Consider the following 14,784-nt stretch of genomic DNA (forward strand, 5'->3'; position numbering starts at 1 on the left):
AATGATTCGTGACTTTCATTAAAAATTTTATAAAAAACAACACATGCTTGATTGTTTGTAGTGTAAACGCAGCAGTTTTTTTCAGTGTGCGATGTTCACTATCATAGAATTTAATATAGTACATTATATAAATTATACAGTTGTAAATCGCGGACTTTTTGCTATCGCAAACATTCCAGAATATTAAAAATGGTACGATGAATGAAATTAATTTTGTTTTTTCGCCTCGTGATCGTTGACTGTTCTAAGATTTCGGGAGCGCATTAATAGAAATCAAATTTATATTAATGCGGTAAAACGTATCCATCTTCTCGGTACCGCATGAATACGAGTCGATTTTGTATATTCATGCGCTAAAAAATACCTCTTCTCTCTTTACCGCATGAATATAAACTGATTTCATATTAATGCGCTGAAAAATACCTCTCTCTCTCTCTCTCTCTCTCTCTCTCTCTCTCTCTCTCTCTCTCTCTCTCTCTCTTTTCACCGCATGAATATAAACTGATTTCGTATAAATGCGCTGAAAAATATATTTTTCCAGTCTTTGTCGCATTAATACAAAACGAATTCGTATTGAAGCGCATGAATATACGGGATCAATTCATATTAATGCGCTAAAAATATAGAAAGATAGGACATATTCGTTTGGAAAAAAAACTGGTTTCACGCAAATCTTGCGCAATATTGGTGACTTTCAAATTCGATTATTGCACCATTATATGTAATTAATAAGATAATTAATATTTTGTTAAGCAGACGATGACAAATTCGAACTTTAATATTATATACAATGAGTGGCACAGATTAAATTCAAATGAATTTATTTTAAAATTGTATCTATAAATAATGTAATAGGTATATATGAAAATAAATATCGCGATAGAACAGTTCATTCTAAAAATATCGTTTTCCAGCTATGTTAAAATCTCACTTCATTGAAGTTATGTTTCAGTTAATATAAACCATCAAAATTACGCTGTACAGTCAGTATTTTGAATTAAAACAGGGAATTATGGGTGAAGAAAAGTACAAACAAATTCTTTATATTGTTATTTTCTTTATTGAAAAAGTGTAGGAGGTGAAAATATTTATAAATGTGTACATATTCGTAAGTCATATAAAAAGTCATGATTTATGGAACAAACCCAAATTTTTTAAAATCAGTCAGCAGCATAGCAACGTTAACTTTTTTGAAGAAGATACATTAGCTTGCGTCATGGGTTAACGATAAAGAGATTCAAAATTGTAAAAAGAAAGATTACAGTGTACGGACTTTGTAGAACGATTTACTGCTTAATGACTTGGGACTTGTAGTCCGGATCAACAACTTCGGCGAACTTCTTGGCGTACATGTCGAGCCTTGCTGTCATCTGTTAACAGAACAAAAGCACAATTTTTCTTACTTTGCTTTTAATTGCAAGGCATGCAAGACTGCAAGAATTATCAGTTTGCGCGTTCCTGTGCAACATGTGTTTGTCGTTGTGCAATGCTTTCGTAGTCGGTTCAGCTTTTTAATCAATTTTCTATTCGTATAAACAAAGTCAAACTATTGAATTCGAGTCTCCGTAAATAGGTATAGAACTGAGAGTACCGGTTATGTCTCGAACGATAACACTGTTCTAATCTCGAATATTAATTGTCGATAACCGCCGGGTTAGTGATCCATAACAGATACGAGATATTCGTACTACATTTTAATTTTTAATTATAGCTTTACTATTGTGAAACGCCACCGCTTCGTTTTGTCCTCCCTGTTTTACCAACAGCGTGTAATAACTTACGACTTCGCGGTATGCGCAAGACTTTTAAAAAATAACACGAGATTTTATCACGATGCAGCATTGACAATTTTTGAATGAAAAACTTCAAATACAAGTAAAATTTCACTCTGCTCACCCTGAATCCCCAGAAGTCCTTGATCTGCCTGCAAAGGTTGAGGTCGATCTCGGCGATGAGGACACCGTCTTCCTGGCGGTTGAGTCCAGGTGTGCGCGTACCATCGGGTGCAGCGATGTAGCTGGAGCCGTAGAAGTGGCCGAAGTCGCGGTGGGCCGGCTGTCCGTTACCAGAGGTGAACTCGTTGGGGAATATCTCAGTACCGACGCGGTTGATGGCGCACGTGTAGTAGCTGTTGGCGATCGCGGCGCAACGAGCCTCGATCGGCCATATCGGCTCCGACAGGGTCTTGGTGGTGGCCGACGGGTTGAACACGATCTGTGGAAATCGTTTCATTTTTATGTTTCCAATCCCACCGCATGTACATTGCTTTAAAAAAATGGAGTACACGCACCTCGGCTCCGTTCAGTCCGAACATGATCCAGTTCAGCGGGTGATGACGACCGTAACAAATGTTGATGGCGATCTTTCCGTAAGGGGTGTCGAAGACCGGGTGTCCGAGGTTACCCTCCATGTAGTAGGTCGACTCGTTGAAGTCGTTCTTCCGCGGGATGTGGTTCTTCCTGTGCTTGCCGATGACGCGGCCGTCGGTACCGACCACCACCGAGGTGTTCCAGAGAACTTCGCCGTTGCGGTCGCGCTCGAGGATCGGCGAGATGATGACCATGTTGAACTTGCGAGCGAGGCTCGAGACGAGCTCGGTCGTCGGGCCGGTGAGGGCGTCTTCGGCGAACTCGCACCAGGGGTACTTCTCGCGGGTGCAGAAGGCGAACGGCATGGCTGTTTGGGGTAATTAAATTTTTTCAAATCGACCTGGCATAGCTCTGGTTTTGAAAAATTTTCCATAGGATCGTTAATGCGATTTACATCCTATAAACTCGCGCGCACGATAAGACGTTGTAAAAAACTCGTCTTTACTGCTTTTATATCGTCCTCGATACGAAAAATCAACCCACATCAAAATAGATAAAATCCGAGACGAGAAAAACAGTGGAGGCCGCGAAATAGATAAGTTTAACGAGAGACCTAATTATTTTACGATCGTCAGAGCAATCTCGCTGTGATTATACAGCCCCGAAACGATTACTCATTGCTCAAATACGAATTAGTTGACTCGAAACAAAACGTTTTAACATAGTCCTAAACATACTCACGCCAACCCTCCTGCAAGCAAAGGATGTTGGCACCGCAGGTAGCCGCGTGCTCGATGTACTTGGTGATCTTCTTGTGGATGGCGTCGCGCTGGTCACGGATCGGCTCAGTCGTCGGCAAAACGATCGTGTTCTGGACGATGGCCACGCGGACGATCCTCGGAGGCCGAAGCTGCTCCTCGATCGCACCGCCGACCTTGTAGCCCTTTAGCTCGCAGTTAATGCCCTTCTCGAATTTGGGTAGGTCCAGAGGCCTACGATCGTTTGAGTTCTTGTAAATATTTACATGGGGTGGGTGTTTTTTTTTAAGCGCACGTTATCATTGAGCGGAATAAAAGAAATTGTTTCATTTTTTTTGTCCGCGCGGACTCCAGATTGTCGCATAAGCGAAAGGCTAACCGACGTACAAGGAAAGACTGAGAAAGTTGCTTGAACCGAATTAAGAAATTAATCACTTTCAATCGAAGCTATCGGCCAATGATACGCTACAGTGAATTTTGTTGAGATTGTGTGAAAATTGAATGCTATTATCTCTCGCGTGAGGCAGTTCTTTTAAACAAATCTACTCTTTTACGAAGTCGAGTGAAGAGAGTTTTTTAAAATAACCGAATAAAAAATAAGTAAGTGCAGTTTCTCTACGTAGGCATTATTATTACATCTTTCTATCTGTACTGAGGTATGCGGGGATTGCGCGTTTTATTTAAATTTCCCGTTACGAAATAAAATTTTTGCATGAGCATGTCGACGAATTGTCAGCGTCGCGGAAACATTTCCTCTTAGGTAAACGTTAGTGATGAAACGCGAATGAATTGGCTGCATTGTGATAAAAATCGATGCATCTAGACGACCATATATAATTATAAATATAATTAAATAACGTTCAAAATTCATGTATATATGTAATCCGTATAGGCTTCTTTTCTTACTCGACTTCTCGGCCGTACAAGATCCTTTTGACTTCCTTAAGCATAGGCTCGGGCAGATTATCCTCGAGCATCTGCTCGAGGGTGAGGTGCTCCAAACCCGTGGTCTTGGCGTCCCCGAAGATCTCCATCTTTCCTCTCGAAAAACCGGGCGAAAGAAAGAAACAAACGAAACTGCTGGGAGAAATCGATCGAGCTACCGACGACTGATACCCGACGATTCCGTCAGCGGATTTATATAGGCTGACGAACAGGCGCTCCGACGGTTTGGCAAAAAATCGTCAATTGATCCTCGACAGGGATTGGCTAGAGACAAGAGACCGCCGCGTGTTTATGCAGCTTACACTTGTATCTCGAGCTCTCGCCCTACTAGCCGTTTGCAAAAGATAGTCAAAAGTGAAGCGCCTCGTGTGCGGCTGCCCGTATGTAGAGGCAATATTTTTCGAGGGAGGCGAAGGGCCAGTTTCAGTTTTGAGAGCAAGTTTTCCAGGGCCAGCCTGGGCCCATCGGTTCCACTATTCCAAACACCTGGAGCTTTACCTCTACGTACACGTTGTTCACAGGTTGGGTAACAAATTGTTAAAAACTATATGATTTTTCGAAAGTAATTCCTGAATTTTTTTCCAATTATTTGAGACTACTTTGAATTACCTACGATATCTCATTTCTGGGATGCCTTTTTGCATGCCTTTGACAAGATTGCAAAAATATTTTTGATTTTTTCAAAATAATTTTTGCATGAATGTGTCGCCGTATCTCGGGTGAACAAGCCTGATGTTTTACCACTCGATTGCTTCATTTTAGGCGAAACGGCGAAGGTACAAAGTTTGGTTATCTCAAAAATCGTTGAAATTGAATCTGCATTTTATACTCTTCCTGTCGTCCCTGTGAATTTGTTAATTATTTTCATTAAACACAACCTCTATCAGTTTGTGCGTAGAGAGTTTATCTTCCATACGCTGTTTTTCATTTTTTCGAGACCTTTTTTTTTCAACAAATTATACACTCGAAAACAGAGGTGACTATCTTTTCCAAACGGCTAGTATAGCCGAGATGTCGGATGTTGGAGAGGGACAGAAGATCGCGTTAGCTGCTAAGCGTACATTGTCATTATCGGATGGAAGACGCGAGCGCACAGGTCAAAGCGAGGGTTGTCGCGATAAAGCTCGTCGCGAAGCGTCATTGTTCGGAGCCGAATTCGTCGATTTTTTTTTTATCGTCATTTATATGTATAGTGTGGAGAGCGCCAATATTATCGATGACATTGGTTGGCTGCAACCAGCTTCTGATATGTTTTAATAATTAAGATGCGATTTTCGGCGGTTTGATGAACGCTGGGACGCGCATACTTTATAAATATGAGCTTCGGAGTGTTCGATATTTTTTAACGTAGAAGCTCCTTAGAGAAACTGGCGTGGTACGTTTAACGTTTAAATACGTTGAATGATTATAAAAGTAATGTTATACACAACGAATGGCGAAACCATACATTTTTTTATGTTCCTTTTTATATCTTTAGAAAAACAGTATCGTATTATGTTATATATATATATATATATATATATATATATATATATATATATATTTATATATATATATTTATTTATTTAAAGAGCGGCCTTAGATAGTTAGTTTTACATTTGTTGATATCCAGCGAGGAATGCGCTAATAATGCATACCGTATAAAAAATATTGTATTTTGTGTAGCTATAGACGTTTCGTAATTTTCTTCCTAGTATAATTTAATCATCAAAACCAGGAAGTGCAACGCATCCCAATACTTGAGCCAACAAAGTAGATATAATGCTATCTTCCGTGCTATTCTCTTGAAAAAAAAAAGATCTTTCCTGTATGCGATATGTTTAGAAACACAATTGATCTTTAGCATACGATATTAATTGCATGTCAATGCACTCACTTATTGAACTAAAACGCTGACGATATAAGTAGTTTAGATTGAATCATTCAACTATGTAGAAGTCAATTAATTAAACAATAAACTAAAATTATTGCAATTTAATCTTTGAAGAGGCATTTAGAATTTTTGATTATAATAAAATGATCTCCCACCTAAATGCAGCTGAAATATTATCTTCCAAGTAGGCAGGTCTCAAGTCATATTTTTTTGGCAACATGTTTTATAGCTGACGAAACCATCAAAGTTTTATAATACTAATTTTTTATGGTCAATGTGTTTCATTGCTGATCACGGATTTGCTCAAATTTCGGTAAACGTTGATAATACGTACGATTACTTAAAACTTTGCGCACGGATGTCTGATTTAATAATATCTTTGACTATAGAGCTGGAAGGTGATTATTCACACAGTGTGAAAAGTTTGTATCGCAATGAAAGCAAGTTAACAATGTCTGCTTTTTAAACGACTTATCCACGTATTTATTATACCCTAGGTCACGAACTTTTCTAAAGAAAACGAACCGAAATGCATTTTTGCACTTTTTAAATATTTAAATATCCTATCCCGTTAAAATTTGTTTGCCCACCTAAGAGGGCGACGATTTAAGCTCCTGAAAGACCCGAACACCGCGATAACGATTCTCGACCGAACTGATTTAAAATTTCCATGGACAAACACCGTGTACATAAAAGGCATTAAAAAAATCATTATACCGATAGCGACGACAAGACAAAGATAGATAAAAGTCGATCTATGTCTCAAACAGGATGTATGCGTGAAGCCAACGTGCTCCGCGCCATTGGAGCTTGAATCTATAAAAACATCTAATTTTTTCATTCGACGTGAATTGTTCGAGAAAAAGACGTGCACTGCGCCTCGCCCCACCATTGACGCCGGCACGCGCTCGAGTCGAGAGAGCAACTTGCAATTTACGCGGAACGCCGCTGTGATGGATAGTGTCTCAGACGACTTAACTGCAGCGGTGCAGAGTATCGGCTCTTTTTTTCAACAATTTATTAACCTGCTTCGGCTAGACAACGCGCAATGCGATTTATCTTCGCGGCCGTATAAACAATGCTGGAAATAGATATATGAATTGCGGTAGTGCGGCATTAATGTGGAGCGTATATGGGATCGGATTGATGCGCGTGACGAGGGTATAATGGTTGAATGTCCGCGTCGTGAAGTCATTGTGTGCGCAGCTGAGCTTGCGTGAGATGTATATAGGATCATGTTTAATCTCATCATCAGGTATTGATACTCTGTAGCGTCGTATATAGCTATGTCGTTTTTGAAAAGAAAAATGTTTTACTTTTCAGACCATCGTTATTGGTTCATGATTTTCTTGAGGATTAAATGATTATTTAATCATGGCATTGGCAATTCAAGGCCTACATGAGTGCTGTGCTTGCATTATTTTTGCGACGTTAACAAATTTGAATATTCGATCTATGTAAACATACTTATATCGGATGATTTTATCATGTCATGTCTTGTCAAAATGGAAAAGCTGCAGTCTCTGTATAAAATGTGATATCTTGATTTAATGTACATACTTGGATTCCCGTTTAATACACAGTAGTATATAAGGCGAGATTGTACGGACGCGCAACAAATGTATTGACGCATAAATTATCATTACACAAAACAGATATAGATTTTGTCTATTTCTATTATAGTTTGTTCACTCTGCCACAGGGCGCATCATTCAAAAGCACATTATATTTAGTGCAATGCATATTACACACACACACACACACACACACACACACACGCATACATACATACATACACACACATATATATATATATATATATAATTATGTTTCTTTAAATTTCCATCCAAAGCTGCAGACAAAGATTCTGTATATATCATCATTTTTTATCCAAAATTTCAACGACGGTATCGTGCAGCTTTTGAAAAATAAATTCGATATGCATCAACAACTAAAATATTTCTTTGAAATATAATTCGCTTGGATTACAGACGATATATTATACACGTTTAATTTTCTTACATTCTACATAAATGCATGTCATTGAAATAACCGCTCTAAACGTATACATAGTATGCGGAAAATGTCAGCGCACCATTATTCGCGTCATAATATCTTTAACAACTTTCCAGAAAAAGAAGTGTCTCGATAACTCGCTCGGTTATCGTTTCTGCATATTATTTTTCTGCGATAACGCACTGGCCGCGCGCGGGACACATCATATACGAAGCGCAAAAAAAGAACAAAGAGCGAGAAAATTGTTATCAGTCCGACGCCCGGAAAAATCCCGCCAGCACACATCCTCCTTTGCATATATTTATATACTTATTTACTCGCCACGCGACTAACTGGACCGCCGAGCAAACACAGAAGTTATCCCACCCATATAGATATATACTTATATGCTTATGTATGTTCATATTCTCCGCACACACAGGTAGAATGTCAACAAGCCCGCTGCAGTAGTAACAGCCGGTTCGGATCGAACATCAACAAAGCGCAGACGACGCCCTGCAGGCTAAGATTAGGTTGGGCTGCACATCAGGCCATCAGCTGCTGGAGCCAAGAGCAGCGAGGTTATGTTCGGTTCTGCTGCTATAATTATATAGGATTTCTCTCTCCGGGTGTATGTTATGTACACATTTTGCGCGACGCGCATGTGGTCATGCGACTTTCCAAGTCTGCGCCGACGACGACGAGGAAGAGATGGAGGGGAACGCGGATCGATCGGCTTATACTGGTATACGCCGTACGGCTGGAAGTAAGTACTGCTCTCGTACTTTCATGCGGCTGAGTAAAAGGTTAACAATTTTGCCATCTTTTATACTTGTTACGATTCCTATTTCATCCATGATATACATGTTGGTGTTTGCGTGAGTGCGTGTGTTTTAATTTTTCTTTTGAAATTCGAGAGATTCCCACGGGTTTCGCACAGTGATAGAATCGTCGAGTTCGCGAATGTACTACTTATTACGAACTGTGCAAAATTTCCATTTGATCGCTGTTTTTTTGTCACAGCTGTTGGCTATAAACTTATAGAACTTTCAGTTTATAAATTACGAATTATATAGTGATGTTTGTTTATATGCTTTCATCACTTTTAAAATACAAGCAATAACTTTAAATAAATTAATTTCCAACACACATATAAGCAATATTTTGATTTTATATATATATATATTTGTATGTTGTAATAAGCATTGATGTGTATGTCATTTTAGATTCAAGTAAACTCAACAATTTTCTCCATTTGAATAACAAACTTTGAACTATATTTTCCTACAAATTTGAAATTCAAATTAGTCAAGTTATCATATAGAATAGAAGCATAAAGAGCTGATTTTTTTGTATTCCTATTTTGATGCATGAAGCAAGCATATCCTTTTAAAATCATATTGATTGATGGAATTGATCCAATTATGAAATAAATTGAATTAAATTTTGCAGTTACTGCTTTCATAAAGAGGTGAACATAGTGTGTATCGCATGTTCAAACACTCATTCTTCGAGTGGTTTAATTGTAGTTTACAATTGAATAACAAGATTCACTTCCTCCATTTGAACAGGTAATACACAGCCCCATTCCTGCTAAGCTTTGTCATCGGCATCGGTACATGTGATTTGATGCACAACACACAGTGGGAGGGAGAGGAGTGAATGGCACCTTCTTCAATTCCTATAATGGAACCAAGGCTGGTAGACTGTGCTGAGGAATCATACGTTATCAGGAATATACTACTCTACACCTTGCAGATAAGAGTTCATTTGATCAGTAACACTCCTGCTGTTGTGTGCTGAGGTAAGAAACCTTTATCAAGTGTTGTTTAAATGCATTACATCTGATATTTATTTTCTACTGACAGTTTATTTTCCTTGTAATTATGCAGTACTTTGTTGAATTAAAAATTAATTTTAAAGCATATATATTTGTTTTTTCAATCTGAGAGTTTGATTAATTAGTGTAATCTTTTATTGAAAATGTTAATTCTTTGTGATCTTTTAGTTTTTTTATTTATCTTTTTGCAAATTTAAAAGTTTTTCAGAGAAAGAATGTTTTGTCAATTTTTTTTTTAATAAAATCATCAGTCATCAGTTATTGTAATTACAATATTTTTGATACCTAATGCATCATAAAGTGTTTTATCTGTTCATCATAAATTTTGATAAAAATCTTGTGAGATCTTATGAATCTTATCTATATTATAGATTTTAAGATGGGTATCGAGCCAACAGCACTTGAGCCACATTTTGATATTTTCATCAACGAGAATGAAATAATTAGTGGTGCTAAAGAAATTGTAAAACGCTTGAGGCCTTCATGGTCCAGTGAGCAATTGTCACACAAGGTAATTTCCATTCTTATGTCTATGATTAAGTAAATAAAAACTTACACTTATACTGTAAAATATACAGAAAATGTAAATACATTATGTACGTTTTAATGTTTTAGTTTTTCACCAATGGCATTTCCAATAAACTGGTGGGAATTTGGCATGGAGATGCTTACAATAAAATGGTACTAATTAGGGTATATGGATACAAAACGGATCTTTTAATTGATAGAAAAGCAGAGATCAGAAACATAAGGGTATGCTTGTAGAAATAAGTAGTTGAACCTAATTTACGTGATGTTCAAATAAATTTCTTTACAAACATTTTTTCTTTAAGATATTGCACAGTGCAGGACACACACATTCCCTTTATGCTACTTTTAATAATGGCCTTGCTTATGAGTTTCTTGAAGGTGATACGCTGACAGTAGATACTATTAGGAAACCAGAAGTATATAAATTAGTGGCCAAACGCATGGCCGAGATGCATTTATTAAGGCCATCATCCCATGAATTGAATCAAGATGAGCCTATGATTTGGCATAAAACTGAGAAATTTATGCGCATTATGCCAACCAATTTTGCCAATCAAGATAAACAAATGAAGTAAGCTATGATACAATTAACACAATTCTCCTTAACTATAGTTATTTAAAATGTAATTAAGATAAATTATGGTTTCAGATTTGAAAAATTGATTAAGCCTCACTCCACTTTGTTACATGAGTATCAAATGTTAAAAGAAAATCTTTCTAAAATTAATTCTCCTGTAGTATTCTGTCATAATGACTTACTACTGGGAAATATATTGCATAAACGTGAAGAGAAGAAAGTGACTTTCATAGATTTTGAATATGCAGAATTTAATTATCAAGCATTTGACATAGCAAATCATTTTGCAGAGTTTGCTGGTAAATTTTGTTAATTATATATCAATATTTGAATAAATTGATAATTTTCTTTATCCAATTGCTACATATTAGTTTGGTTATCTTATCACAAGGTTCAATGCTAAGCGATAAAATTAAATTAATTAATTATTCTTTTTTATTATTATTGCCATTATTACATATAATAATTTATTTTTCACAGGAGTAGACGATCCAGATTATTCCTTGTATCCTGATGAAGATTTACAAAAGTCGTGGTTAAGGATTTACCTTGAAAATTATAGAAATACTACTGAGATATCAGAAGAAGATATCATAGAATTATTCAAACATGTCAACCAGTTTGTACTTATGACGCACTTCTTTTGGGGCTGTTGGGCTCTTATACAAAGTCAATATTCACTCATCGACTTTGACTTTTTAGAGTAAGTGACATGTTCTTGAGCGTGACGTTGACAAATATTTGAACTGTTCATAAAAGTGTTGCTTAAGAATAAGTTATATGTAACAATGGAAAGTTTCAAGACTGATAAATACCTATATGCTTAATGAGTTACGATTTATATTCATATTTGTTGAGATGTCTAAATATAGTTTTTCCTGTAAATATAAAGATTTTCCTCAATGTTATGATTTCAAAGCGTTTATAAGCTGACAAAAGAGACTTACTAAATTTATGGCTGTGCTTGCAAATGATCTTTCATACACTATTCCCCGAATTAATAACTTTAAAAAATACTTTAAGATGAGAATTTTATTCATTAATTATGAAAAATTTCTTTTTTATCTAATTTTAGGTACGCTGCTCTACGGTTTAATGAATATTTTAGAAGAAAACAGTTGGTTTACTCAACTGAAAATGGTATTAGAAATGTTTAAAAACCTTACACTATATTTTCAAATTCGAATCTTCCTTCGCCAAAGATCTATTGTATTTTGTACAAAACGCAGTAGACAATAATTATTTTTATCAGGGTGCTAAAACGCGCAGGCGCGCTACAAGAGAAGAATTGATAAAAATATTTTGGAAGGTATTTTGTAAATAAAAGAGAAGTGATGTGATAGCTGTACCTGCAATATAAAAAAGTCAACAAATTCTTCTAGTGTAAAAATGTATTATAATATTATTGCTGTATCTGTTATCTGCGTTTGTTATTGGCAAGCAATACATACTTTTATCTCTGAGTCAAGAAATTATATGAATTTTCTATCATGATACTTTTTTTACTATACCAAGGAAATGTAAAGTGATGAATGTTAGTCTATTTTCTAAATACAGTTTTGATTCTGTCATTTTACGTAAACTTATGTTCAAAGGCGCAATACTCAATTTTAAAAAATGCTTTGATGAAGATAAAATGTTAAATTATATACTGAAAAGATTATATTATGTACAAACTGCTAATATTCTATTCATTGACGTTAATGAAAAAAGTTGTGAAATAATATATGTCTACACGAGATAAGCCGTTTTTTAAAATGTACATGTCGATTTCTGTGTCAGTTATTAAAATATTTATTTTTCACGAAAAAAAAGATATTCATTCTTGTATTTTGTTCCACTTTTCGTTCTCTTTTATCTAAAATCTGACATCTGACTTAGCTTTCTGCGAAAGAAAATTCACATACGCTTTCATGCTAATCTTTACGTCGTTGCATAGACTTTCTCTTCATTCTTTTCGACAATTACATCAAAAGTGCCTGCCTAAACGCGTTTGTTATCTTATTTACATTTTCGTACTGAAAATAAAGAAAATTGGTTTGGTGCGCGCAATGGCTTGATTATCATTATCTATGTAATAGTATGTGTATGTATATGAGTACAAATTATATAGTCGAATAAAAAATTGAATTTTTTCGCACACTGCTACAATTGTGCAAGGCAAGTTTTAGCAAATACGGTTATGGGCGCAGAGACATAAATTAATTTTTAACAATAATAATGCGGAAAGAAGCGAACGATTTAATATTTTGAAAGTTCTATACACATTAATATCCTTGGCAAATGATGTTCTCAATACAAGATTATTCCGTTCGCAGATTACCGTAGCAAATAACGAGGTATAGCTAATAACTCGAGAAAAAATCAGAGCATGTCTCAATTGATCAATTCATATACGAGAGACTTTCACAATAGTATTTTCACACCATCAGTCTCGCCCATTCATAAAAATCTCTTCTCCGCCTAATCGGTTTACACGCACGCGTATACTCGATTATTCTATTCCGAGACATTTATTTTATCTCATTAAATAAACTCATCGTTTTAAATTTCAAAATCTGACGCATTGAGCAATCGACCGATCGACGCGTTCCCAATCAATCGCAGCGCTCGCGTGTAGCTTTTCCAAAGTGAAAATGATCGTCCTCGCCTTGATGTGAGTGAATTCCGCGCGCGCTCGCGCACATTCTCTTTGGGCATCCTTGCGCGCGCCGCGAAAAAGGAGCTGCCCGTGCCGCTTCGAGTCTGTGTATATACACATAGATACACACACACACACATTGTAATAGGCGCGGATGCGCGCATTTGCATGGGACGCGCGTGCGTAAATTGCCCTCCCACGCGCATCGCGTACACACACTTATCGGACGGCCGACAGCGCGCGCGAGCGCGGCCTATGTGTCATCGGTATTGAGCTTCGACGATTTTTCACGACACCCATATGTCGATGCATTGGTCGTTGATGAGAATTTTTATTTTCAACGGAGCCGAATTTCGAAGGATAACGTACGTAACGTATGAGCGCAAGAGAGAGGGAGGATCGCATCACGGCATCATCGCTACGCATGTAACATTACAATTAAGGCGCGACGGTGTGCGTGATATGTGTTTTGTGTGCGCGCGCGCAAGTAGTTTGTTTCCTCTCTCTCTCTCTCTCTCTCTCTCTCTCTCTCTCTCTCTCTCTCTCTCGCTCTCGACGATGGAAAATCCGAGAGAGACAGAGTGCAGCGCTGTAGACTGTAGAGAGCTGTTTCCAATCTTCTCGGACGCCCGAAACGAGCGAACGTATAAATATATAAGGAGAGGAATGATAGGAACGGAGTGACTTATTGACGGTCAGAAAATGAACCGCGCGATTTGCAAAAGTCGTTTTGCGCGAGGAAGCAGCTGTTTCGATTATGAAGCTCGCTTGTAAGAAAGTCGAGGGTATTCGCTTACTCGGTGAGTGGAACGCACGAAATCTATATACTGTGAGATTATCACATATTGCGAAAACTTTTTGTGAGATCGTTATTGCTCCGAAATGATCGTATTGGAGTTATTGCGATTTTGTTTACTTGAACTTTCTCGCTCCAAAACCATATATTGCCTTTGTATTGCTAGAATCGGGTTTTCATTCAGAAATTCATATTTTGTAAAACGCCGATTTATAATTATATCGTACTTTTTCTACTGCGCAAAAATCAATACAGCATCCTATAAACAAACAAACAAAACGTTGCCCCAGTTGAGAGCTTGCCAAACGCGCGTACCTGATGCCTGTCCATACTAAAACCAAGGCATAAACAAAAACAAACACAAATCAATTCATATTGTTTACAAATACCCACCCACACAACTGACCGTCCCAAACGAGTGCGCGCAACGTAACGGACCGTCACATTCCTCCTCGCGACAAAGCTCCTCCTCTCCTATAAGCCACACTGCCACAGCTACTCATGCTCCAGACAGAGACA

At 37.2% G+C, this 14,784-nt stretch overlaps 2 protein-coding genes across 7 annotated transcripts; one reads left to right on the plus strand and one right to left on the minus strand.

Annotated features, from left to right (window-relative positions):
• Window positions 1-1,037: 1,037 nt before the first annotated feature.
• On the minus strand, window positions 1,038-4,560 carry LOC100114526 (beta-ureidopropionase-like). The gene is made up of 5 exons (XM_001599622.6): window positions 3,974-4,560; window positions 3,051-3,301; window positions 2,291-2,676; window positions 1,897-2,214; window positions 1,038-1,370 (listed from the first exon to the last, which is right to left on the minus strand). The coding sequence occupies exons 1-5, from the start codon at window positions 4,099-4,101 to the stop codon at window positions 1,287-1,289; spliced, it is 1,167 nt and encodes a 388-aa protein (XP_001599672.1). The 5' UTR covers window positions 4,102-4,560; the 3' UTR covers window positions 1,038-1,286.
• A 2,263-nt stretch (window positions 4,561-6,823) lies between these two features.
• On the plus strand, window positions 6,824-12,642 carry LOC100114491 (ethanolamine kinase 1). 6 transcript variants are annotated; one of them, XM_031927564.2, is made up of 9 exons: window positions 6,824-7,140; window positions 7,209-8,686; window positions 9,452-9,684; window positions 10,092-10,231; window positions 10,336-10,473; window positions 10,554-10,822; window positions 10,901-11,127; window positions 11,309-11,531; window positions 11,904-12,642. In XM_031927564.2, the coding sequence occupies exons 4-9, from the start codon at window positions 10,100-10,102 to the stop codon at window positions 11,983-11,985; spliced, it is 1,071 nt and encodes a 356-aa protein (XP_031783424.1). In that variant the 5' UTR covers window positions 6,824-7,140; window positions 7,209-8,686; window positions 9,452-9,684; window positions 10,092-10,099; the 3' UTR covers window positions 11,986-12,642. The 6 variants fall into 6 exon arrangements, with proteins under 6 accessions (XP_031783424.1, XP_031783426.1, XP_032451626.1 ...); XM_031927566.2 differs by having other exon boundaries at window positions 7,209-8,646; XM_032595735.1 differs by having other exon boundaries at window positions 6,838-7,140; window positions 7,189-8,686.
• The last annotated feature ends 2,142 nt before the right edge of the window (window positions 12,643-14,784 follow it).

The sequence above is a fragment of the Nasonia vitripennis genome, chromosome 1 (assembly GCF_009193385.2).
Source record: "Nasonia vitripennis strain AsymCx chromosome 1, Nvit_psr_1.1, whole genome shotgun sequence".
NCBI lineage: Eukaryota > Metazoa > Arthropoda > Insecta > Hymenoptera > Pteromalidae > Nasonia > Nasonia vitripennis.